The sequence below is a fragment of the Pseudorasbora parva genome, chromosome 13, assembly GCF_024679245.1.
Source record: "Pseudorasbora parva isolate DD20220531a chromosome 13, ASM2467924v1, whole genome shotgun sequence".
NCBI classification, from domain to species: Eukaryota; Metazoa; Chordata; class Actinopteri; order Cypriniformes; family Gobionidae; genus Pseudorasbora; species Pseudorasbora parva.
This window is the reverse complement of record NC_090184.1, coordinates 31819232-31846127: the sequence shown is the minus strand read 5'-3', so window position 1 is coordinate 31846127 and position 26896 is coordinate 31819232. Positions and strand designations below refer to the sequence as shown.

Sequence of the window (26896 nt, the reverse complement as noted above, 5' to 3'; positions counted from 1 at the left end):
ATGCAGGGTTTTTTGTTGGTAAAGCATGATTAAAAGATTAAGCATGATTTAGATTTTTAGGTTTTGTCATTATTTATTGCTTGGTTAAGGGCTCGAACTTATCTCAAATGTATGTTATTATAAGGTTTGTTGTATTTGGCTGCATATGCAGTTAAGTCTGTGCTGAAAGATCAGTGAATTAATCACTATTGACTTGCCATACTGCTTTTTTTTTTTTTTTTGGCTGTTTGTCTTGGTTTGAGCTGTTTGGATTTACTTATGTTTTATAAGTAAACTAGTTTAAATGTATTTAATTCTAGATCATCCATATTTGTTGTTCTTGGACATTGTTTTAATTATTAGTAATGTATGTGACTACATTTTAAAGTGGACACCCTTTTATAGATACTAAACTTTTGTGATTTTAACAGTAAAAACTTTTTAGAGCTAAATATTGCAGTTATGCTATTTGAGTTTTCAGTTATTACTTGCAAGAAATAATTGAAAATAACAGACAGACAGACAGATAGATCGATTTATCGATCGACAGATGTAAATAAATATGGACAATGTGAATGTAAGTGTGTGTGTGTGTGTGTGTGTGTGTGTGTGTGTGTGTGTGTGTGTGTGTGTGTGTGTGTGTGTGTGTGTGTGTGTGCAAATTTGGTAGCACCCATTTTTTCTCCTGTTTTCCTAATAACTGGATCTTCATTATGCAAATATAATATGTTATTAATATAGTCCTATTATTGTTATTATTTTAAATACAATTTTGGTCTTCATTTAAAACTCTGCATTTCAACACAGATGTATACGGTAACTGGTAGATAAACAGTTGATAAGTGAGGATCAGTCCATTATCAAGTGTAAACATCTGGTGCACATTTTTACTCCTGCAGTGCGTTTGTTTTTGTTCGATAGCTTTTGTGTTTGCATGTTCAGAGGCTCTTTTGAGAATATCTCTTACTGGAGCTTAAAATGTGCCGCTGACCTCGCGCTTCTGGACCCTCACTGCGCAGGGTCAGAGGCCAAGCTAGCCACATCGATTTCCCCCTCTGAAGAAGTCTTTAGTCCCACAGCACTTCTTCTGAGGCCCCCCTCACACACTCCTGTCCACACAGAGCTGCCCAGAGAGCCAATTGTGCTGTGCTGGGATCGATCCAACGAGTGTCCGAGGGGCCTCTTGGTTAAGCGGCTCTCTCTCAGATAACTGACAACTACAAAGCTCTCCTCTTGACAGGCGCTTGTCAATACAAATTTCCACTATTGATAAGTAATTAAAGAAAGGGAGAGCATTCTGCTCCTCACTCCAACATCTGTTAAACAGGACCTGTAAACAAAACCTTTCAAAAGGCTAAATGAACCCCCTCTGTCCTTTTCTAGAGCCCCCCTGTAGTTTTAAACCAATCCAAATCATATTAAAACGCTTTCACTTAGCTGCAGCTTAAGAAAGTCCATTGAGATAAAAGGTCCAATTCTGCAGCACAAAAGAGTAAAAGTTTCTTTAAACTCAAAACTGAGTGCTACTAGCACTCCAAACCATCAATACAATTACTGTTATTATATAAAATCTAAACCCTGTTAAAATCTTAAAGGATTTTCACATTTAAAATTATGTTAACAGATTCCTGGGCTATTTTTTTATGTTTCACAAATTCACAATCTTCGTGGATTAGGAATTATGGTTATTGACATCACATTGTACATCCGTGCATGCAGTCTTGATTGCATGACAATTTTCATTGTCAGTGATTGGACGAACACAGCAAGTGACCTAGCTGCTTAAATATCCACTTGTATTGCATAAAATAGCCTATATTCCTGTCAGTCTTGAGTAGGCCAATCCTTTGGAACAAAAGAATAAAACAATTGCTTCTTCTTTCAAATCAAAGCATTTTTCGTCACTGTTAGACATGACAAAGAAACAAATAGCACATGAAAGTTTCTGTGCACAGCTCATGAATATTTAATGAGGCAAGCAGTTCAGTTTTGCTGAACAACTGCCTGTTACTTTCCAAGGGCCTGTTCACACAAAACAGGTGCTAGACAGACGTGTTTTACCGTTGTGGTTGTGTTCACATCTTTTTTTGCAGCATCTGGCACATAACACGGTGTTATAAAACACAGTGCTCAAGTAAAAATAAGTAAAAAAACAAAAAAGAAAATCCCATTCCATTGCTCACATCTCACATATAAAAAAAAGCGAGATGCTGGGTAGTTAAACGGGGGGAAGCGCAAGGTCTAGAGACATGCTTTTTAAGAGTTGAACTTCAAACTGCTTTTTAGCGCTGGTTCACACTTTAACTTATTTTACCTTGAATCCACATTTTAACGCTTCATGCATCGTGCAGTTGAATGGAAAATGCCTTCTGTGTGAATGTGTGTGCCCGTAGGTGTCCTATGCTTTCCTCAATATACAGTTCTATTTATTATTCATCCATCTTTTTTGCTTTTTTCCACATCATTTTCGTTCTTTTTTCATTTTCGTGTTTACGTTTATGGAAACTGTTTACAAGTGAGTTATATTAAGCAAAAACATGTTTTATGAGTTTGAAACTGTGTAATGAGTTTAGTCTGGCCTGTGTTTTTAATGCTGCTAATCTGTGTCTTTGTGAGTGGATCCACTAGCACATAAACCCCTTAAACTCTGAAGACAGGGCCTAAACCCCCAAAGCTTGACTATAGCTGGGCACTAAGACAAATTAATGGGTTTGCATCCAATTACACCTATGTAAATAAACAAATGAATGAGAAAATTCCAGATGCATCCATCACTTTGTGGTCTCTTTAAAGCTGTTGAGTGGGTCGGGGGTAAAGCCGAAACGCAATTTTAGTGGGCAGGAGATGAAAACTCAGCTCTCATTACGGACTGAGCCGGAGTTATGAGGTGGGGATGGTGTGTGTTTGGGGTTTGGAGGGGGCATTGCACCAGGGCGGTGGTTTTCGGGGAGGGGGTCACACACAACCAGCGTCTTTGTGTGACTCTAATCCTCCCAGCCAACACAGCTTTGGCCAGGTTTCATCATGAAAGTGCCATGAAATAACTACTTTTTTTTCTTAGCAGCAAATCTCCACTAATCCCGTAGGCTGAAGAGACAAAGGCTTCTGGGCTCTGAGCTCCAAGCTTTTAATGGGGTTCAGAGGCTGCTCAGCTAAGGTTCTTCTAAATGACTTATTTTGAGAGGACACTAATACAGCTTGACAGGCAAGAACACCGCAAAGGGAGAAAAAAGCAGAGCCTTGAACACAGGGAGAAAAACTTCAGCACAATTCCATGATGGTTTGAAAGGTCAGTTAGGTGTGAAAATATCAGAAATGTGGAAAGTGTTGGTCTAGATGAGCTGTTGCCATCTGACAGCTGAAAAGGACACCAAAAGACTTGTAAAGCATTATCTAAGTTTAAAAGCATTTACAATTGGCTTTTGCCCACCACCAACAACAACAACAACAAAAATTCCTAAAACTAATTTTACATGATGCTCAAATCAGGAGTTGTAAGAAGAAGTAGAGTTTATAAACTGTATCAGAATTTTCTGTATCAGGAAATATACTGTGTTAAAATCTGGCTCAAAACATACTTGAATGAAAGTAGAACTTTCCAAATTTAGTTGTATGTATTTGTTTTATAGATTGACTATTATTGGCCGTTGTATATAATTACAGGAGACCAATTTGACTTAAAAGAAACACACAATATATATTGTAGCTACCTACAACTAAAAAATAATGTCTATGAATGCCAAAATTAGCACACACAAAAAAATCAGTATGCCCTTCACAATGTTAAAAGGAAGTTTTGAATGGATTTTTTTTTTAGTGACCATGTAGGCCTATGTTTACACAAAAAGTAATAATTAAAAAAAATCTAACCATATGGATCACAAATGTAATCTCTGTTGTAAGAGAAGATAAGTAACCTATAACTGTTACCCTTAACGGTCACACTTTTGATAAATCGTTTTGTTAAACTCATAAAAGTGGTAGGAAACCAGTTATCAGTAGGCTACAGTTATAAGTTAAGATGTATAGACATTGTAAGAAAGAAGTAATTTACCTGTCGGGATTCGGGAGTGTGTTGAAAGTCTGTGTAACTAAATGGCTGAGCTCCAGAAGAAGATCAGTAATGAGGTGGTTTTGACCGTTACAGATTTGAAAAAAAAAGCGGGAATAAAGAACCCTTAACGCTAACACACAGAGAACTATTTCTGCATACAAAGGGTTCTTCAGAACGATACAGTTCTAAACAGAGTTACTACGCGCAAATAACCGTCAAAGAATCATCTCAAAAGTTTAAAGTCGGTAAGATTTTAAAATATTAAAAGTCTGCCAGTCTTACAAAGGCTGCATTTATGTATATGATCAAAAATACAGTAAAACTGTAGTGAAATAGTTGGCTTCTACTGTTTTCTATTTAAATTGTTTTTAAAAATGTAATTATTCCTGTGATTCACAGGAATTATGGCAGTCTTCAGTGTGAAATGATCCTTTAGAAATTCTAATATGATGATTTTGTGCTCTTGTTGTTCTGCTTAATTTTTGTAAAAATATTGATACATTTTTTTCAGGATTCTTTGATAAATAGAAAGTTCAAAAGAACAGCATTTATTTTACATTATTAATCTCTTTACTGTTTTGGTCAATTTAACTCATTCTTGGTGAATAAAGTAGGTTAATTTCTTTCTTTTTTTAAAATCTAGAAATGCATTTTTAGTTACTGTGCACTAGCATTTCATTAATATTCCCATAGACTTTTGTAAAGATAGAAGAGATTTATGTAAATCTGTTTTTCTAATAAAGACTAGAATTCCATGACTGTCTGGATACAAACAAACAATCCTTTCCAATAGGAAAGTGGATATAAAAGTGAGCCAAATGTGTGGTCAATGTTGTGTGTGTGCCAGTCTCATGCCAGTTTAGCCCAGCTCCTCTGCTTGGCTGCTGTACTGGTTCCTGTGTTGCCCTCTTGGACACACACACACACACACACACACACACACACACACACACACACACACTCACACACACACACACACACACACACCAAGGAGTGTGCAACTGCCCTGATACTCGTGGGAAACATAATCTAGCTCTCCACATGCCTCGCCTTCCTGGCCCTGAGCTGCACAGTGTCAGGATTTAGCGGAATTTACATCTCTGAACCTCCTGAGCCGCTCCCAGCCGCTCGGCTGCAGTTTTACTGAGGATGATCTGATCTGAGGTGACTGAGGTTTCAGCTGGAGCTAAACTGCTGCTTGAGCTCAATGAGAGAGGGTGTTGAGAGATGTCTGATGGGATAATGACAAGGAGTGACATTCAGATTGGTTGATATGTTTGCTTCATAACTGTCTTGGTGGTTTATTGCATAATTAAATGCATTTTACACCACAGACTGCAAATTGCTTTGTTTATCCCATGTGTGTCTTTCATTTTATTGAGTATTTTCTTTTTTCTTTTTTGGGTATTTTGAGAGGATTTGATAAGAAGGAACATTTAGCTCTAAGAAATTACCCTAATAGGCCACTTCCAGAGTGCATTCTCAAGTTGACATTTTCTGGGCAAAATATGGGCCCAGTTAGCAAAACAAACCAGCCAAGCAAACACCCCCCTTGGAGTTAATACTAACAAAAGCTGGGGAATGGCAGAGAAAGAAGGAAGAGAACAACGGACAATCAAAGGCTGTTATTTTAATCTGCCCAACCCCAGAGATTAGCCGACCACATTGTTTTAATTGTTTTAAAGGGGGGAGCGCAATGCCCGCTCATTGAAGGGAGATGCTTTGCCTAAATCTCCCAAGTTCAATAGTTTCAAAAACTTGAGCCCCCAAACCCCCCTTTCTCTCCCTCATCCCACTTAATCCAGGCTAATACCTTTCTTTCTATTGGCTAATGGTTGAAGGAAGCTGAAGTTAATGCCTCTTAAATAGTGGAAACTGAGCTGGAGAGAACATAAACCGTAGTCAACGTGGAGCATTACAGGTCTGCCTTACTAAAAGAAACTTCACTGTAAAATTTTGGAGGATTTTACCAGCCCCAGTGAAATGTTTCCTTGGGATTTTAGAATTATATGAGTAAAAAACAAAAACAGCAGTTGCACGTACTTTACCTCATTTTACTGGGTAAATGTTTTTTTGCAACTGATCATTCCACAGTTCATTGGAAGTTGTAGGTAAGTGTTCATTATTATTTTTATTTATTTTCTTTATTAAAAACACAATTTTATTAAACATTTTCTATTATATTGTGCTCTTTTCTGCCTTTTCATTATCACATTTCATGTGTGTTTATAATATATTTTTTGACCTATCAGCCAGCAGAATGAATTCTGTGTATTTCTGTGGACCAAGAAACGGCCAGGGGCCTTTTCCATTGCAACGCGTGAACTCGTTATTTCCCGAGGCTCACCAGCAGATGTCGCGGCCGTATCAGATTCATTCGGTGGCCAGTCCGGCGTCCATGCAGACTTTCACGGTAGCGGAGCGCCTGGCAGGTGAGATGCCGCTTGACTTTAGAGACCTGGAACATAAATGAAGTAGGCTACAGAGTAAATGCAGCATTTGTAAAACTGTAAACATCTGATTTAGGAGTCTTAGAGCTTTTAATTACTGGTCACACTTTACAGTAGGCCTAGTGCTCATATTATAGCCTAGGCTACGCGTAGGCTAGTTGATTAAAAATGAGATGTAGGCTATAATACGGGTAATTTTATTATATTCACGAATACTTTTAATAGAAATAGAATTAAGGTTTAAGCTAATATTAAAATAAAATATAATATGCTTAAATAGAACATTCTTTATTGTTTATAGCATATATATATATATATATATATATATACACACACACACACAATTTTATTTAGTAATAAGCAGCAACTTAGTAAGGACGTCTAAAAATGCTTTTAATTAGCTTTTTTTCAGTTATATTATACATAGTTTTTTTGTTGTAGTTTTTGCAGTTATATTGTGTATATTAGAACCCAGCATTTTTTGCTTAAACAATTGCTTGTTTGTTAAAAAAGTTTTAAATTGTAATACTTTGTTTATTTACATATTTTGAATCCCTTTTGATTATATATTTTTTATGTTATTTGAGTCCTAATAAACAATGTTAAGTATCATGAAATGAATTGTAAACAACTAATAAATATCTTCTTCATTTAGAACTCATCCTCGAGGCACGCTATGGGAACCAGCAAAAGCAGCGTCGCAGTCGCACAGCCTTCAATGTGTCTCAGTTACAAGCGCTCGAAAAGGCCTTTCAGCAAACCCAGTATCCAGATGTGGGCATGAGAGAGAGACTAGCAGTCTGCATCAACCTCCCAGAGGCCCGTATCCAGGTGAGAGCCATAAGCAGAACCCTTCTAAATATTACAATACATTTAGAATATAAAGGATTTTTACATCCATGGAAGCTTGATTGAACAAAAGGCTCTTTTTATTAGAAAATGTTCTTTAGGTTTTTAAGATGTTCCCTATAGGAATATAATAGTTTTTTTAAAGAACTTTTTACTAAAAGCGTCTTTGAGGAACCTAAAAAGGTTTTTCTATGGTATTTTGAAAACTTTATTAAAAAAAAAAAAAATGTTTAAAACATCCTAGATTAACAAAGCATGTTTCTTCAGGTGTGGTTCAAAAACAGACGTGCCAAATTTAGAAAAGGTCAACGCTTCACACCCCTTCCCAAAGAAGAAAGCCAAGTGCGCTCTGCTACTAAACAACGGAAAGAAGGGGCAAAGGACCAAGAGAAAGGCTTAAATTCAAAATCTCAATCCTCTATTAGGGAAAACAAGACCATTCCTTCCTCAGCGGACTCTATTCACCTCCATTCCCACCCCAGACTACACTCCTCTGCTGTTCTTCCATTCATTACTGGAGAACACTACCAACAACCAATGCCTCCTGCACTTGGGCTGCTGTCTGCAGGTCTGCCTTTCTCTCCTACATATTTACCTATAATGCAACAGCAGCACAGCACGCCAATCAATCTTGTGCCATTGGGAAAATGCAGGAATCTCATGCTTCAATCTGCCTGTCAGTCTAAATCCATGGTTCACCACCACCTGGACATGTAGCCTTACCAACCAAAAAGCCCCCGTGAGCCAGTCATCCTTATTAGGACATGAAGAGGGAACAGGTGTTCCTGTGTCACCAAGACATTGTAACATTTATTCTGAGAATAATGGAAAGGTTTGGATTTGGTTGGATTTTCCTGTAACTTTTATTAATGGTTTTTGATTGTATTTTTACAAACTGGCTAATTTTTTCAACTTTCATGCTTTGCATAGCTTAGAGCATTGTTACGAAAATGATTGTGTTGCACACACATATTTGAGCACTTTGTAGATTTTTATGAACTTTTTGAATACAAATAAACATGAAAAACTCTGGAATCAGTAGTATTCAGTAATTACTGCTGTGTAGCCTAATTCTGGTATTGCACATTTGGTCTTCATATTTTTTAATGTTATTTTTTGTCAGTGCAATAAATCATTTTGCCAGTTGTGGAGCATTTTCAGTTAAATTTAAGTATAGCGTTTCATTTTGTGTGCACTTGTACATTTTCATGTCGCTATAGCCTAAATATATGATACATTTTTTAATGAATGAAAGCCGAGCATCACTGAATGTGTTTACATGCAAAACAATGTTCAGATGTGGTAGATGTGGTGTAAAAAGAATATGGTCATATTTGGATTATGAAAGCATCATGTAAAATGGTTAGTCATAGCTAGCTAAGTCTGGTTTTTATAAATCTGAATAAGACTGCTGGCATCTATATAATCTTATTTGAAATATTCACCATAAATTAATATTCATTTATAAATGTGCATGACATGTCCAGTACAAAAGTTCTTCCGGGCGATATTAGCTAGATACAGGCTGTCGTGAAAAGTCATTAAAAGCAACTTTATGGTCTATATTTGTAAAAGTCTCATGAACTATTATGCAATTTGTCACAACCTGTGTGCTATTAAAAAGATATGAATAGGCATTCAAGCTGAATAATATATGGAAAGAGCAGTTAAATTATGTTGATTACATGGATATTAACATCTTATAAAAATATACATGCCTATACAAAACATAAATAATATATAAATATATTTTATACTGTATATATTAGGCCTACAATTATTTATATATTATACAAAACATCAGATACCCTATATTATATAAACATTCTTCAGAATAAAGGCTTACACAGAGGAATTAAATGGGGAAAATGTATGCATTTTATCTCTAGCCTATATGAAAACAAATGGTTATGTTATACAAAAATATGCCTTATACATTTTTTAACATATATAATTTCCCTCAGGTTCAGTAATTTATATTTTTGTCAATGGACTCCACACAACAACCTCTTCACAGCCTTATCACCAACTTGCCCATAGCCTATATATATTTTTTTCCATTTCAGCAGTATACAACTGTTGATCCGGGCAAAACATTTGAGTTTTTCTCCAGGTGGGGACAGTATGGAGCTTCTGTTGCGCGCGACAGCACAGCCTCGCATTCACCAATCTATCTACGCACTTTTGAGAGCGTATCCACAGCAATGGGAGTGTCGGGTGACGCCGGAGCTTCGCTCACCGAAACGGTAGGCTTAAAGAGACAACAGCGAAGCCGGGCTAGTCTTTAGTGGGGAATTAAATCACTTTTCAAAGCATAAATTAAGGACCATGTCGCGGCATACCACATAGGGGACTCACACACAGGTAAAAACATCTTTATGTTTTCTCAGGAAAAACATTCCATCCTCGTTTTAATCGAAAGACTGAAAGGTTCGCTGCTAGACGGCTAATGTGATGTTAGCTAAGTGGGTTGCTAAGCTAGTTTATTTGTGGAGGATTATTGTCATGTTTGTCAAACAAGGCTTGGAGTTGTTTAGCTGGTTTGTCGGTATTTCCTTACCTTTTCGAATTTGAAAGGGAATATATTTAGCTTTAGATGCGAAATGAAATATATTTCGACGTGTATTTAGTTCATATTTGACGACTCAGCTAGACAGCCAATCATTTTAAGGACGTTTTTAAGCCACTAGCCAAGAAGATGGTTGAAAGAAATACATTTAAAGACATATGTAATGTTTAAATACCTGTACAAGTATCTATTCTTTGCTAGGCCAGGATAGGAAGCTTTCTGGAATTGATACTTCATAAGGAAATTAAACAATTTATAAACGGATGAGATTTTTAATATATATTATTGTGACATTTTAGACTTTGTACTACTGATTTGGAAATATCTTCTGTCAAGGGCGTATTCAGCAATTAAAACCATCTGTACAATTTAAAAACATTAAGGTATTAAGCTCAAGTGATGCTTAGTGTGTTTTAATTGACACATTAGTGATTTACATTTTAAAATAGAGTTGGCCAATTTTGTTCAGTTATCAGGCTGGAAAGGTGTCAGATTGCAAACAAGAGGACTGTTAAACTGTATCTCCCAGTTTCACATAGAGGCTAAACAAATTAGTATGGAAAATCAGACTGTGCTTAAGGAAATACATGACCAGGCAGCTCTCTTTTCCTCTCAAGCTCAAATCAACACCACACAAGGCCTTATAGATCAACACAGAAGCAGATTTATGGCACCAGCTTCTCTCTTTTGCCCATCTGAGAAAGTAGAAGTAGATGTCTTGCTTTTTTACATGGCTTCTAACACTTGCCTGTTTCCTGTTTGAAAGCTAAAACACAGCTGAACTTTGATGCCTTGTGTGTTATGCTGAAACCTGGTTTCTTTTCTCTTGATATTTATCAGATAAGCAAAAAAAGAGTCATCGTTGGCCTGTCTAGTTTTCTTGTAGGCAAAGCTACTCAAAACAGCTGTGAACACTAATTTGGCAACCATTATTTAGTCATGCAGTTTTAATTCCAGATTATGTGGTATTACAGTCATCATTTTGACTTTATCTGATGCACCTTTGTATCAGGTGTTTTTTGTGATGTTGTTCCTGCGTTATCTGTGAGATGGATAGTGAGATTCATCTCTTAATCGTTTATAAATCTTTCTCTAAGATGAAATATTTTTTATGGCGTAGCCACTTTTCCTGATCAAAGTAGATGGAAACATGCCCCATAATCAGTACTTATACACTAGTACTTGTCCACAGATCATGTAATTACATCTGATCCCAGTCTGATTTTTGTGATCCCTAACTGATTTGTGGCATGTCTTTTTTTCCATTTCGCCCTTGTAGAGCTTGTAATCAGCATTTTTATGGTACCGTATAGGGTAGTGACCAAAAGACATGATAGACTGCCCATCCTGATCCGCTTAAATGCATTATGTGCCACAGTGTATGACCAAACGAGACTGGGGCTTGCTTTACTTGAGGATATTCACATTTTCAGGCTATAGTTTAAGATCAGTTTATGTAATTCCCTGCTTTTTAAATGTCTTATATAACCCTGTTTATTATTCAGCTTGTGCAATAAGATAAAGTTTTTGCTATAATGATTGATTTCATATTGAGAATTGTTGTATCCAAATTCAGTCCCTTTCATAAAGCACTGTCCAGCACTCCCTCTAACTGTTAAAAAAAGCTAAGTCGGCATGATTGCTGATGCATTTTCTTTGCTGAATGACAGGGCATAATTTTTCATAATTCTCTTTTGCTCAGGCTAAAGTATTATAATTTCCTCAGACTAGAAAAATGAGCCGTGCATTAATAATCAAATTCATTGATGCTCTGTTGCATTTGTCACTTGCTAAACAAACAGTGCCTTGGATGTTAAAATTAAGTAGTGAATCCATCCCCCCGCCCCTCACCCCAAATGTTAAAGATATTTTTTCTGCTGAGCTGATTGTATATTGCTCATCAGCTCTTGTCTGGTATCCTTTTACAGCCAGTCAGGCAGTCATTGATCGTTTTAAGTGCATTTTCTGAAGGAAAGCATGGCAGTCTTTCCAATAGTTCTTGCATTACCTGCTCCGACTTTCTTTTCCATTTACATTAACAGCAGTGCTGACCCTGGATGGGATGGGGGGGTGCAACAGAGATCTCTGACCTTCTACACCGCTTCCCCTCTCCATTATCAACCACACAGGTGTCGTCAAAGTTCCTGTTGGAATTGAAAACTGACACGGGCACTGTTAGGCTTGTAATTCTCAACCATTCTGTTATCCACACTTTGAAAAAAATGCCTTGGCAGACCAGCAAAATCTGTTGGTGTAGCGTCAGAAACTGGCTCTTGTTCCTAAAATTGCCAAAACTGTAAATGATTAATTATTTTTTCTAAAGTAACATCCGTTTCTCTTCATCCAGTGAGAATGCATTCCCATCATTTCTAGCATGCAATACTTTGTCTCTTGCTGTTATTGATTAGGTTTATTGGACCTTGAGGTAATCTGAAAATGGATTCCATGCACATTGATGACCAGGATTAATGTCTGTGCTTTATAATATCCCGTCATGCCTCTATCCATTATGTTGCATATTTATTCATCTAATGGAGGACTCGCTTTCAAAATGCACTGAACATTTTCAATTAAAATATTAAACTGAAAGATTTTGTAGACTTTGATTGTATACTGTATACTTTTATATTTTATTATAAAATAAAATACGCATATGCCAATAAAAGTAATTTAATTAAAAATACAGTAAAATAGTAAAAGACTTACTTTATGGTAAATGTTTTACACATCTGTCAAACTGAGATTTTGTGTAGTTGTTATTGTAATTTTGTAAGATGTTGTTGAATTTTATATTGTATTTTTTTCTGTGAATAACCTTTGACATTAATATGACAATAGGATGAATTCATTAATGTATTGAAATTCATGGTCACTCGGGATTAGTTTTTGTGTTTTAAAGTTTTTCGTTGTATTTTTTTGAAGTGTTTATGTAAATACAGTATAGCCTTTGATGCTTATAGGGAAAAAATATAAAAAATGCTTGGTCATTCAAATTAAACATAGTAGGAGCAAAACTATGAAATCAAGCTATTTTTGAAGTTTAAAGACTGGTATCTCAAGAATGTGCATGATCAATTGATTTATTGACACTAATTTGTACTCTACTTCTCTTTTCAATGTCTTTCAGGTATCCAGAGAAAGTCGGACTAAACTGCTCAAACCTGTTGCAGCTGGTTCTGTATGAGTCTGCTTATAGCAGTGTTAGGACATGAAGATTGATCACGGTATTACCCAAGACTGACTTCAAGGAAACCATGAGGAGCACAAGGGGACGTTCACTTTTTTGGTGCCACTAGCAGGAATAGTGTATGTCAGTGTTGAAGAGTGTGTGTGGGTGGATGTGTGAGTGTGTGTGTGTGCGTCTGTATGTGTGCTTATGCTAGCATAACCTGCCTGCTTCAGGCAGTGACATGCTACTCTAAGGGCAACTGCACAGTAAAGGAGTCCCATCCACCGAAGGATTAATGCAAGGACGGCGCTTTTGGTGATCTGGAGAAGGCATCCTTTTTTTGCTCAAAAATCACCAATATATAGATACTTTTAAACCCCTTCACTCGTCCAGCGTCCCCACGCGTTCCCTGGGGGTTGTTTTGAAACTTCTCTGTTTTGCATGGCAGGGGAGTAACCGTGGAGAGGCCAGGGTATCACAAGCTTATGGATTTTGAGAAGAGAGGTGGGAAGGGAGAGACAGAGGAAGGGAAAAGGATGTCGAAAGCAACTGGTAGTAGGACTGTACATGGGGGCCGGGGAACAGGGACCTCTGGGGTCCTAATGGTCGGCCCTAACTTCAGAGTTGGGAAGAAGATCGGCTGTGGTAACTTCGGTGAACTGCGGCTGGGCAAAAACCTTTATACAAACGAATATGTGGCCATCAAATTGGTGAGTACTATTGTGAAAAGTAGAGTATTGAAAATGCCACATCTTCCCCCATGGTTATGGGTATATTATAATATTTATACATTTTTACAGATGTCCTTTATTTCATAATAGAAAAATTACTGCTTCTGATGCAAAATGATTAAATATTAAGCCAGGCAAGATTATTTATTGGACTTTGAGAGTTTTGGTTCACGTAACTACTTTATTACAAAAGGTAGACCCTATTTTTGAATGGTATGCTTTGCAATGCACGTCCACAGCTTCCTGGTTGATCACTTGGTCCTCACACATTGTTACTTTTATGTAGCTAGTGTTAGCCTAGAAATCTAGACGCACCCTAGCGGCAGCAAATCTAATCTGCCGCGAGTATCGTCTAGCAACTCTCAATACATCTGAGCTGTAAAAACCAAACTCTGGTCAGGCCAATCACATCGTGTATAGAGTCGGTGGGCGGGGCTTAACATAATGACAGCCGAGTTGCGCTTGTGCTTCTAGTAAACACAGAAACTGGCGAACGGCGGTCTTTCGAATCAGCTTTGACCACGACTCTGGAAGACTTGGAGTTGAGCTTTTCTCTGAGAAAAGAAGAAAGAACAGCACTGAAGTCATTCTTAAAAAGGGAAGATGTGTTCGGAGTTTTGCCGACCGGATACGGCGAAAGTTTAATCCACTAGCTCGGCTTCACCTTTGTTGCTCTGGTTGGTTGTAGCTCTATCCAATTGCGTGAATGCCGTGCAGAGTGATTTTGAAAGACAAACGTTTATCCGTCCCTCCGATTGAGCCCTGTCAATGGTGAGTTTCCAGACCAAACATCTTGATGTGGGTCTGGCTTGTCAGGCTAAGCTACTGTAACTTTAGAAAACGATTTAGGTAATAGCTAATGAGGAAAGCATATAGACGTACCCTGTTCAACTTTCAGAAAGTGCAATAAATCATTATGACTATTTGTTGACGTTTACTCAATTTTTATTTCCTCTTAATGAGCTAATAAGACATTTATTGATAGGTGGTGCTATGGAGTTTTCATTTGCGAGAAAGATGATACCAATTATATTTTACATTTTGCTAACTTTGGCTGGCTTTGAATGAGTTTGACAGTGTAGAATGTCTTTTCCCCATGCAGAGTGGAATTGAAGTTAACCTAAAGTAAGTTTTGGGTTGTTTCTGGGGTACTATGATAAATAAGTGAGTTTAAGGCTTTGCTTCTAAACAGGCAGAGCATTTATCCATACGACACATTAATGTATTGACTGACCTTGTGGTGAGTGATCATTATGATGTAACTCCTCACACTCTCTGTGGGCTTAAATTGGCCTCTAAAGCATGAGTAAACATGACAAGGTCCTTTGAGGAAATGGGTGTCCAAAATCCATTTTTATCACTAGGGCGCATCTCTCAGATGTGAAGAGAGATTTTGCTGCCCCGGGGACTATAACTTAGAAAATTGTCTTTCAAATTTTCATTCATGCTTCTGTACTCCTAAACAGCATAAGGACCTTGAGTTGCATGTAAGGCACCTATAAATAAAAAGTATAATATAAAAAAGACATCAGAAATTCCTCTGACATGTTCAATTCATGCTACACCCAAACAGAAGCTCAAAGTCCAGTGCTATTTAAAGTCCATGTTGTGTTTTATTATTTGATGGGAGTTTTATAGGGATCATTTTAAGCTGTTGATTGGAGGTCCTGTGTTCTGAGAAATGACCGTCAAGTAACTTGGCACCATGTGAAAGGGATTTTCATAGATAGCGTGTGCACACTTAGTCGCCCTCCTCCCCGGATCCTCCAGTGAAGGATATGATTATCTTTGCATTAGTAACGTCAAAGGCTTCATTATCTTTGCATTGTTGCCTATCAAAGTGCTTTTTAACCGCTCAATGTGAAAGTCAAGCACTGTAATTTTAGTGCTAAAATTATTTAGTATAATGATGATGTACCCATACCACTGCATTTCTCTCCACTGTTTCGGCTATAATATAGCTTGAATAGGGCTGTTCAGTACAGCTAATAGAAAAACTCAATAATTTTAAGCCTTTTAATGATATTTATTAAACTTATGTTTTTACTCAGAAATGTGTATATGTGTAATAAGTAGAATCAAATTGTTGAATGTAATAACTAAAACAAAAATTAGTTTCCCACCTAATGCATTAAAACCGTATACACCTTTTTGTATTTGAGGGTCTGTTTGGATCCAGACATAAAACAAAAATAACTAAAACCATATTGTATCTTATCAGTGACTTCTCATTAAAAGAATGAGAAGCAGTGGGCGGCAGTGGCTCAGTGGTTCATGTAGATTGTCTACAAACTGGAAGGTTGGTGGTTCAATCCCCGGTTCCACCTGACCAAGTGTCGAAGTGTCCATGAGCAAGACACCTAACCCCAGTTGCTCCCGACGAGCTGGATGGCGCCTTACATGGCTGACATCGCCGTCGGTGTATGAATGGGTGAATGTGAGGCAAAAATGTAAAGCGCTTTGGATAAAAGCGCTATATAAATGCAGTCCATTTAAAAGGGTGAGGAATTGAGAAACCAACTTTCCCTTGAGCTTTTGATATATAAAAGGTCATGGTTATATAAGTTCCTGTAAGTTTTAGAGCTGAAAACTTCCTTGTATAGACGCCAGGCCCAGAATACAATCCTGTGCCACATCTTGACGTCATCATGTGAAGAAACACCACCTCTACAGAATAATAAGCACGTCTAATTCAGTAATAATTCAGTCTAATTCGCCCACTGACTCATGGAGCATTTCGGATCGCGCTAGCCAGCAGCAATAAACATGACAAAGAAGATGGCAAGATATTGCACTATTCCTGGTTGTGGAAGAACACAGTCGCTGCATAAGCTTCCTTCAGATCCTAATATTAGGAATGTGTGATATTTAATTTATTTTAAATTAAGTTCCATCTCACGGTGGTAAGACGTACGCATTTTCGCTGTGGAATCGTTTATTAACAAGTCTCTGGTCGAGCTGGATTTGCATTTTACAGACATGCTGAGATTAAAACACAATGCTGCGCCTTCTATATTGGATCTGACAGGAATGGTCCAACACACTTTTTTTGTGAGTAAAACGTCTTTTTTATATAGTAGTCCCGGGTCTATATGTTTTCCAGACTGGCTACCAAAGCGTAAGCTTGTCGGCAAGCCGGTGAATCTCAAATAGTGAAGAAATATTTGTTTCTTGATCTGGGCCGCCCGTGTGTGTGTGTGTGTGTGTGTGTGCGTGCGTGCGTGCGTGCGTGCGTGCGTGTGTGCGTGCGTGTGTGCGTGCGTGCGTGCGTGCGTGTGCGTGCGTGCGTGCGTGTGTGCGTGCGTGCGTGCAGTTTGTGTTTATATAAACCGATCCGGCAGGCCAAGTAATACAAAAATAATATTCCAATCAATCGCAGGTGGATGAGAAATAAATGATTGTGTTTGTTTGATAAAGATGTTTACGAGCCCTGTGGTCGAGAGAATCATCCCGGTTGCAGCTTTCAAAACAATCCTTCCCTTATATGAACTGAACTAAGCTGAAGCTCATTAAATATGTAAATCTTATCCAATCCTAGCCATGGGCATTGACTTCCAAGTTTCCAGTGCGGCACGCCCATCAAAACCCATCAGTCAGGAGAGAGCCTCAAAACCAGTGTTGAAAATATCCTATTACTTATTAGTTATGATGTTTTGTAAAGCAAGCCACAGTTCACTTTTGTGTCAAAATGGACCCGGATGCAAAAGGCAGGCCCGTGTGGGGGTGATATTTACAGGGCTCTACTGTTGCTATAGTGATGAACAGTTAGATTTTTATATGGATATTTAAGAAAAAATCACATTTTCAATTGAACAGAATTAGGTTCAAGAAGTTAACTCTAATGGGTCAAACATGTTTGCAAAACAGCCTGAATCCACTTTGGACTGCTTTTTCACTGAATCATCTAAAGCAATTTCTCAGTCAGTAAAATTAACAGACAGTATTGAGAGAATATCCAGCGCAGTTTTTCAGTTGTTTTTTCTCTGTGAACATGTACTTAAAGGGATAGTTCACCCAAAAAAGAATATATTATGTTTATCTGTTTACCCCCAGGTCATCCAAGATGTAGCTGTGTTTGTTTCTTCAGTAGAACCCAAATTAAGATTTTTAACTCAACCGTTGCTCATAAAATGCATGTCAGTGGGGTCCAATTCTAATTAGACCCATTGACATCTATTATACGAGCAACGGTTGAGTTAAAAATCTTAATTTGTGTAAACATCAAATTTTCATGTTTTGGTTAACGACCCCTTTAATGGATGTCTGACAATTTCTTAGCTTTTTGCAGTTTTCAGATTTAAGAATGTTTAAAACATCTAGATAGAGTTGGCTACAAACGTTGTGCGGCACCGTTGCTCTCACTCCAAAAGGTGCGTACTAGGCTATGCTTATTTAATTTTATAGTGTTAAATAAAAAACTTTTGTGCGTAGGCCTGCCATAAGATGAAATCTTAGGTGTCCATGGTTTCTCTGTCCATGCAATAACTGATCTTCCAAAATTTCATCTTCATATTAAAACCTATGGATTGGGGGTACCTGTTCCGGGTCTAAATGGACCGACTAAAATAGGAGGGTTAAAATCATAAAAATTCCACACGATTTGCACTTGAACTAAATGAAAATAACAAATACGTTTGTAATAGCTGTTCAATTAATAAAAAGTGTGTACCTTATTTTACATTATTTCAAACTATATTTTACTGTTATAGGTACCAGTATACATATAGATAGCAATAAACAGCAATATTTACTGTAATTGAAAGAAGCTTCTGGTCACTAACACTGTATTTATTTGATATATTATTACAATTTAAAATAACGGTTACTTATTTCAATATATTTTAAAATGTAATTGATTCCTGTGTCTTTTCCATAGAAAGGATGAATTTTCAGCATCATTCAGAAATCGTTCTATGAGCCAATTTGGTGCTGAAGAAACAGAAAAGTTCAAAACAGAAATGCATTTTCTGTTGTAATAATATAAAATACTTTACTGTCAAGTATTTTGATCAATTTAATGCATCCTTGCTGAAGTATTACTTTCTTTAAAAAAACTGTTATGAATAAGTTCTAATTTTGATATTTATGAATTTGTCTACTGAAGCAAACAAACAGAATGTTGCAGGTCTGTTGCACCAAAACCTAAAAAGACACCCACAGTCCTCACCAGCTGCCTTCTGCTTATTTAATGAGTATACCACAAGTTTGTACTGTCAGTTAAACATTCTCGTTAGTTGATCATAGATTGAAAATTAACTTCCTTAATGACATTGATATTTGCTGCAGCAGGGTGAGGATTAGCTTGAAGACCTACTGCTGAGTTTCTTGTCTTGGGCAAATTTATGTTTGTTTGTTTGTTTGTTTTTTATTTATTTAACATAGCCAACATTTATATTTATCACATGCATTGCCAATTGATTATCTATGAAAGGTTTCTAGAGTTCCTTTTTAGCTTGTATAGTTTGCTTTTTTGTGGCATCTGCACCTGGAGCAAAGGTGAACATCCTGTGTCACTGTTTCCTAACATTGAGAAAGCAAAGAGCCACAGTCAGGCTCTGCCCTCTGATGAAATAAATTACTAGAATAGCCAGAGTGGGAGAAAGGAAAAAAGAAAGGAGGAGAATTGGAGAAACAACAGTAGTTGGAGAGAGAATAAAGCTGATGAAAGGTTCTCTTTGTTCCTTGGTTCTTGTCGACACAGTGCTCCAGTCAGTCCATACTGAGAGGCTCACCAGGGACCCAGAACAGAGTGAAGGAGTGGAAACACCACATAGTTTCTCTCTCTCTTTTTCAAACGCTTGTGCTGGGGATCCCAGTGGTGTAATACATGTATGACAGCTTCCAATACAAGAGCTCTGGCTTGTTTGATCAGACATGTGTTCTCAGATCTCTGTGTGTGATTTTCTTTTTCTTTCTGCAATTGGAGTCCAGAGCCCCACCCATATACAGTCTCCTTCATTCTGCATTCTCATTCATCCATTTGGCATTAAAGACCGGGAGCTTGGGAATGTGAGAAATGGGCATGTTCGTAGGAGGAATTAATATATGCTAGACAATCTCCAGGCAAGAAGATTGGTTTTGTCATGGTGTCCATTAGCACTTACTTAATAATGAAGTGCTAGATCTCTTTTGCAGTGATTGGCAGCTTCCGTCATATGATTGAAAGCAGCTGAGCTGCTAAGAGAGTGTGTAACTCACAGCTAAATTAGATATTCATCCATATAGGGCTATGACAGAAGTGTTATATCACAGTTTGAGTAATTTGATATCGCTGTATAAATAAAATATTGATTAATCCTTGTTACAAAAGTTATTAATTCAAGAGCAGTAGGTGATTTTTTTGTTGTTGTTGTTGTGGTGAGTCTATTGTTTGATTAACATCAGCAGGAATATTAGGCTGCTGTCACTTTGGCCCCATTTACACTGCATGGTTCAAGTGACCCAATTTCGTTTTTTTCCTCCCATGTGGCACAGATCGGCTATGACGTGAACGTGTAAGCAGAACCCCCCCCCCCCCCCCCCCCGCATGAATTCCGATATCCTCAGATCGGATTCAGGCCTCACTTATATGTGGTAATAAATCCGATATGATTCGGATCCGTGCATTAGCGTCTGCCATGTAAGCGGTCAAATCGGATATTCCCCAGTAAATGCCAGTCGTGTGTCATTGAAATAAGGACTGAGGCGAATGACGTCAACTCAGGTGGACACAAACTGCGATCAAGGGTCAGTGTTGCCAAGTCTGCGGTTTTCATGCGGAATTGGGCTACTTTAACACAGTTTTCAGTTGCAATTGGACGGGTTTTGTTGTGAAAACCTGGCAACCCCGTCAAGGGCTTTCCTCTTTTTCTCCACCTTAAGAGAGAAATGTTTTGCCGACCTTTAAAGATTAGGCAAATTACAGCAATTACTAGCCTAGAAATCTAGACGCACCCTAGCGGCAGCAAATTTAATCTGCCCGCAGGTGTCGTCTAGCAACTCTCAATACCCTTCTGAGCTGTATTCCCCTATCACATCGTGTATAGAGTCAGTGGGCGGAACAATAATGACGACAGCTGAGTTGCGTTTGCGTGGTTCTAGTAAACACAGAAACTGGCGAACGGCGGCGGTCTTTCGAATCAGCTTTGACCGCGACTCTGGAAGACTTGGAGTTAAGCTTTTCTCTGAGAAAAGAACAAAGAACGGCACTGAAGTCATTCTTAAAAAGGGAAGATGTGTTCAGAGTTTTACTGACCGGATACGGCGAATGTTTAATCTATCAACAAGCTCTGTTTCACCTTCGTTGATCTGGTTGGTGGTAGTGCTATCCTATTGCGTGCAGAAGGAGTTTGAAAGACAACCGTTTATCCGCCCCTCGGATTGAGCCCTGTCTATGGTGAGTTATCAGACCAAACATCTTGATGTGGGTTTGGCTTGTCTAGCTAAGCAATTACAGCAAAACATTGTGCAATCATTTTGTCTGTCTGTAATTAGATTACTGCCGTCCATGTAAACAATGACTAAAATGTAGACTGAATGACACTTTAAGCAGAACATCTCAAATGGAGATTGCTGAATTGCAGCTTACTTGTTTATTGGTGTTTTCAGATCATCCGTGCGCGAGAGAGAGTTTGCGTGCATATGGTTGCCAGATTGGACATGTTTAGGTAAAACACCAGATAGTATACATGTTATTTTCACAGAAAAGCTCTGTGTGGGGGATTTAAATGACTGAAATCTGGCAACCGCAAGCACACGAGCGGATGATCTGAAAACCAATAAACAAGTAGGCTGCATTTTAGCTTTCTTCATTTGAGATGTTCTGCTTAAAGGGTGTCATTTAGTTGGTCTGTGTTCTGTCAGGACTAACGAGCCGCTTTGCTGAACAGTTGAACTGCTGAATTGCTGTGCTGTGAACTGCTGAAATAAGCCAATCAGAGCAGAGCTCAACATTAATATTCATGACTCTTCCAAATAAGGTGGTGAAAACAGAGCATTACATCCTAGGGACAATTTATAGGGTTGTAAATGGACCTGTAAAACTGTATCTGGACAATTTTTGCCCTTAAATAAGCCACATACCCTCTATGTAGATATCAGAGAACAATTTGACATATAGTTTCAAATCATTCTAGGGCACCTTTAACTTTGTAACCTGAAAATTCTCCAAATGCTGTTAATGTATTATTAAGTGCTTGAATAGAAGGGTCTAGATTTGTAAGAAATGCCACAATATCATCTGCAAATAGAGATAAGCGGTGTTATGCCCTCTCACCTATTGTAATGCCTTTTATTTCAGGACTACTCTGCATTGTCATTGGGGTTGTACTGTAAATAAAAATAAAAGAGGATACCGTGGACACCCCTGACGAGTATCTCTACTTAAATTAAAAGGTTTTGAAATTTGGCTATTTGTAATTATTTCTGCCTGTGGATCATTATAAAGTAATCTAATCCATTTAATATACCCATCACCCAGCCCAAATCTCTTAATCCTGTAGAAGGCTTTTTCCGCGTCCAATGACAGGTTTGCATGGTCCTTGGCATTTAGTTTTTTACATAGTATATTTAAGACTCTACGAATGTTATGGAAGGCTTATATGCGTTTCAATTCTCGGTATATATGCGTATTTCAATGCAGTCCATTTCAATTCTCTTAGTAAGGACCTTAAGAAGATCAGCACTAATTACTCTTATATTAAAGCCAGCCAAACCCGCCAATGAAAAATCTTAAGTGTGGTAGAAGTTTCCCTGCAATTGTTTTATAAATTTCTATTGGGAGGCCATGAGGACCAGGGTCTTTTCCACTATTAATGCCCTGTAGTGCCTCTAAAAGCTCTTCTATGCTTAGATTTCTGTCTAAATTACTTTTTGACCCCTCAGAAAATTTAGGAAAATTAAATTCTTCAAGAAAGCGGTCTTGTCCTGCTAAATTGTTGGTGTATTCAGATTTGTACAGGATTTCATAATACAATTTGAAAATATATATTTTTTTCCAATGGATCTACAATCTTCGCCCCATTTTGTACAGTAAAGGAATTGATGGCTCTATCTATTTGTATTTTTTTTTAATTCTCCATGCCAGCAATTTTTGAGGTTTTTCTCCCTGATACCCCCCCCCCCCCCCCCCCCAGGGGATATGAGTTGCCTCTCTCTTTTTTGACCATACATGTGTTTGCATCCCTGATTAACCTTACTTAATCACTCGTCCACCCTAATAGAACAAAGGCATAATTTAAATTTGACCTGAGTCCTGTTATTCACAAACTTATTTACCTAACATATGTACGTCATGTTTAAACAGATATTTTGCAGAGGTAGTTATCCCAGTTCTGAATCTGGTAGCCTAGGATAATGTTTTCACATAAATTTTATTATTTTATTAACTAAAAAACTTTACCTTTGCTTAATAAACATGGGAATTGATTCTTGTTAATAAAACTCGACTTGCTTGAAGTATTTAAGCAGTGGTACGCAATGACCGGATGAAGTCCTCCATCTCCGAGACTGATTTAAAGATGTGGCTGGTAATTCTGGTAATTCAAGAACTTCATTACGATTGCTCTTGGAGTCGCCGGGGCGATTTGGGTTAACTTCTCCTACTCGATGCGCTCGTTCGATAACAGGAGTGGAACTGAACGTGTCCGCTCAGGACCCTGGGGAGCAGGGCTTCAATCAAAGCGCACATATTAGATCCTTCTCGGGCAATCCAACTACTCTTAGGTTAGAACGCCTTCCGCGATCCTCCAGGTCTTGTACTTTGTTATGTAGAAATGCACTTGTTTTTTGAGTTTTTTAACGTTGTGTTGAAGGGCTGAGACATCCTCTTCGGTTTGTACGATTCTCTCTTCTGCCTCTCCTATTCTTTGCGATTGTGACAATGAGTTTGATTTTATGCCATTTAAAGCATCTAGCATGTCAGTGGATTGTTTTGTAAAGTCAGCTTTTAAAGACTGAATTTCTTTGAGGATGTCATCGTTTGTAACCGCGTCAAGTTCGCGTTGTGTTTTACTACCAACTTTACTACCGCTCGCCTCTAACGGTAATTCTTAACCAAATGCATCCTATATGAGATAAATCCGCTATAGATAGGCCTGCACAAAATAAACACAATATTACAACTTACATTTGCACAAAACAAAAAGCTGCGAATGCACATGCAAACTTGCAGTCATGATGAATTCCATCTGTAAGATGGTCCCAAACAGAACTCCGGCATGCTCGCTTCTTTTTTCCTCTTGTGTCGTGGTTGAGGTGCACGCACGCGCATGACCCTGCTTAACCGATGATCGATTATGTCTTATCGACAATTAATGGATCATCGATTAAACGTTGACATCCCTAGTATGCACACACAACTTCTCACACATCACATGAGTACTAAATTTAGTTATATTTCACATCATCTTGGACTTGAATGTTTAAATAGGCAAGACTTAACATGTACAAATGATAAACTTTCATAACTTTTCAGCACTAGCCCAGTGACTGTACTGTCAACTCCATCGAGCTGTCCTTGTTGTCGAGCTTGCATTTAGATCTAGTGCATCAATTCTGCATCAGCTCATGTGTACGCCTCTCTCTTACTCTTACAAATCATACATGTACACTACAGTGGCCTAATCTGAACCAGTATTAGATTCTCAACTTTTAAAATGAATTTTACACTCCTATGGCTAACATTTTTCATTTAAAATAAATAAAATAATGCCTAAATAATGCAAACAAGACTAGTCATTGGACAACATGCATAAAAAATAGCCTCCTCACAGACAATAAATAAATGATTGCATTCAGACCATATTGTTGTTGGTGATGAGAAAAACATAAACTGCTTGTTATTATTAATGATGCATAAAAAAACAATTTCTCAAAAAAAAATATTTAAAAAATTTTTTTTAGGTACATTGGTTATATTTTTCAGTGGGATTTTGCCTAGCCCTGCATTCCTCTTATTTATGAAAAGTATAGAGAAAACATTTATTTAAAGTAGGTGTTTTTGATATACATTTTTGGTTTCATGTACTGGATATGTGCAGTCATGTTTTTGTTTTGATGTTTACGCTTTGATTTCCGGCAGGTGCATGCATTTGTTTTTGGAGAACAGAATAAGATATCGATCATGGATGTATCAAAAAGAATATGCAATGAGTTGTCTGTAATGTCCTGACAGAAAGCAGAAAATTGATTTAATCAGAGTAGATTAGGTCTGTCACATCTGCTTCTCAACTGCAGTGTGAATGACGGCCTGCTCTGGAATCCTCTCCCATCTCCCTCGGGCTGATCGCACTAGTGACAGTGGTACCAGTCTGTGTATGAAGCTCTGCTGTTAGACCCCTGCAGCTGTTCTCCCTCCATCTGGGATGCTGAAATCTGATCTGAAATCGAGGGGTTGAAGGAGTGGGACACAGACCAGCTGTTTCTGTCTTACCCAGACTCCTCGACACCTTTGCCCATAATTACTTCAGACTGAAGGCCCTTGTGACTATAGTATCTTGCACTTCCTTTAGCTTCAAATATTTGAGATAGAAACGTATCATTTGGGTAGTTGCACCAAATTATCTTTGAGTTATACCTATTTGCATTCTTATTTGTCATTGTGTGAAGGTTATCAGTTCATGTTAGTTCAAAAAAAAAAGTTGTTTTTATTTTTTTATAATGGTTTGTCAAAATCTACTTTCTCAGCTTTTGAAAATAGTTTGCTGCTGACAAATACTAACTGAGACCGCATTTTATTATTAAACTGTAAAATCATGATTCAATCCAAGCCCCTATTGATAAAAATGGAATCTGTTTTGTTAAAGTCAAATTATGGAAGTGAAATGTTTCAGTTTGTCTTTATTCACAGACTTCTTAAGCAGAGCTGCAGTGTCTCTTCTCAAAAATATTCATTTAGCAACTTAAAGAGAGAGTTCACTCAAAAATGACATTTCTGTCATTTACTCACCCTCAAGTTGTCCCAAACCTGTATGAGTTTCTTTGTTCTGCTGAACACAAAAGAAAATATTTTGAAGAATGATTGTAACTAAGCAGAGAGAGCAACCATTGACCACCATAGTATCTTCCCCACAATCATTCTTCAAAATATTTTCTTTTGTGTTCAGTAGAACAAAGAAACTCATACAGGTTTGGGACAACTTGAGGGTGAGTAAATGACAGAATTTTCATTTTTGGGTGAACTATCCCTTTTAAATTATTAGCAGAATTAAAGTAAGTCATACTTAGTTGATTAGTCAGTTAATTAATTTTTATTTTTACTGACAATACTAAATAACATGCATGTGTGCTGTGTTTTAGCTGTTAGAAAGTTTGCACTGTAAAACCTACTCTGTCTTTATATACATTTTAAAACACTGCTTAATTTATACAGGACTTAAAGGTCCCGTTCTTCGCGTGTTTTCGAAGCTTTGATTATGTTCACAGTGTGCAATATAACATGAGTTCATGTTTCGTGTGTAAAAAAACACAGTATTGTTCACAGAATTTACTTGATCTGTACAGTGCTGTTTCCTCTGTCCTAAAAACGGCCTGATGATTTCCTTGTTCTATGAAGTCCCTCCTTCAGAAACACGTAACGAGTTCTGATTGGGCCAGCGCTTCCCGTGTTGTGATTGGACAGCAGCTTAGCGCACTTTGCCCGGAAAGGTCCCGCCTCTTACCATAACGGGGAGATGCAAGCGCTGAATGCGCTCTTTTCTCCACGTGGGAGAGCAACAAGACCACGCCCCCTTTTTTGCGTGTTCTTGTGGGCGGAGGGTTAGTCAACAAACGGTTTTAGTGACGTCATTACATCCCTGCACTTCCTGCTGTAGTCCAAACCGGCCGTTCGCTGTAGGCTTTGAAAGGGAACTTCTGTTAAATAAAATATCTCGCTTGGCAATAACTTTGAGCTTTATAATTTTACAGGTATTATTTATGGTCTAACAGCAGCATTACACACTAACTAAAGTTTGAAAGATGGAATTGCGAAGAACGGGACCTTTAAAACTGATTATTCAACTAGTTATTTAGGTAACTCACTGACTTGTTTTTTTTTTTTTAGAATAAGTAGTTTACTGAAATCTCTAATAAGAATGGGCAAGAGGGTCATGAAGTATTACTGGAAATAAAGTGCAC

At 37.7% G+C, this 26896-nt stretch overlaps 2 protein-coding genes across 6 annotated transcripts in view; both read left to right on the top strand.

Annotated features, from left to right (window-relative positions):
* Positions 1–5897: 5897 nt before the first annotated feature.
* On the top strand, positions 5898–8571 carry dmbx2 (diencephalon/mesencephalon homeobox 2). Of its 2 annotated transcripts, none has more exons than XM_067412706.1 (4): positions 5898–6140; positions 6286–6465; positions 7139–7314; positions 7600–8571. In XM_067412706.1, the coding sequence occupies exons 2-4, from the start codon at positions 6294–6296 to the stop codon at positions 8047–8049; spliced, it is 798 nt and encodes a 265-aa protein (XP_067268807.1). In that variant the 5' UTR covers positions 5898–6140; positions 6286–6293; the 3' UTR covers positions 8050–8571. The 2 variants fall into 2 exon arrangements, with proteins under 2 accessions (XP_067268807.1, XP_067268806.1); XM_067412705.1 differs by having other exon boundaries at positions 5900–6144; positions 7600–8570.
* Positions 8572–9460: 889 nt separating this feature from the next.
* The window catches only part of csnk1g2b (casein kinase 1, gamma 2b), a 69901-nt gene continuing 52465 nt past the window's right edge, over positions 9461–26896 (top strand). For 2 of the 4 annotated variants that reach the window (XM_067413948.1, XM_067413945.1), the window contains exons 1-2: positions 9542–9696; positions 13029–13780. In XM_067413948.1, coding sequence (XP_067270049.1) covers positions 13556–13780 — 225 coding nt within the window. In that variant the 5' untranslated portion in view covers positions 9542–9696; positions 13029–13555. Of the gene's footprint in view, positions 9697–11943; positions 12031–13028; positions 13781–26896 lie in introns of all 4 variants that reach the window. The other 2 variants (XM_067413946.1, XM_067413947.1) reach the window with 2 other exon arrangements.

What these genes read in the sequence shown, in the direction of transcription:
- dmbx2 (XM_067412706.1), top strand. Translation starts at nt 6,294, where the DNA reads ATGAATTCTGTGTATTTCTGTGGACCAAGAAACGGCCAGGGGCCTTTT. An exon ending in GGTAGCGGAGCGCCTGGCAG is followed by an intron (nt 6,466 to 7,138) that starts GTGAGATGCCGC and finishes TTCTTCATTTAG; the next exon opens with AACTCATCCTCGAGGCACGC. An exon ending in TCCCAGAGGCCCGTATCCAG is followed by an intron (nt 7,315 to 7,599) that starts GTGAGAGCCATA and finishes ATGTTTCTTCAG; the next exon opens with GTGTGGTTCAAAAACAGACG.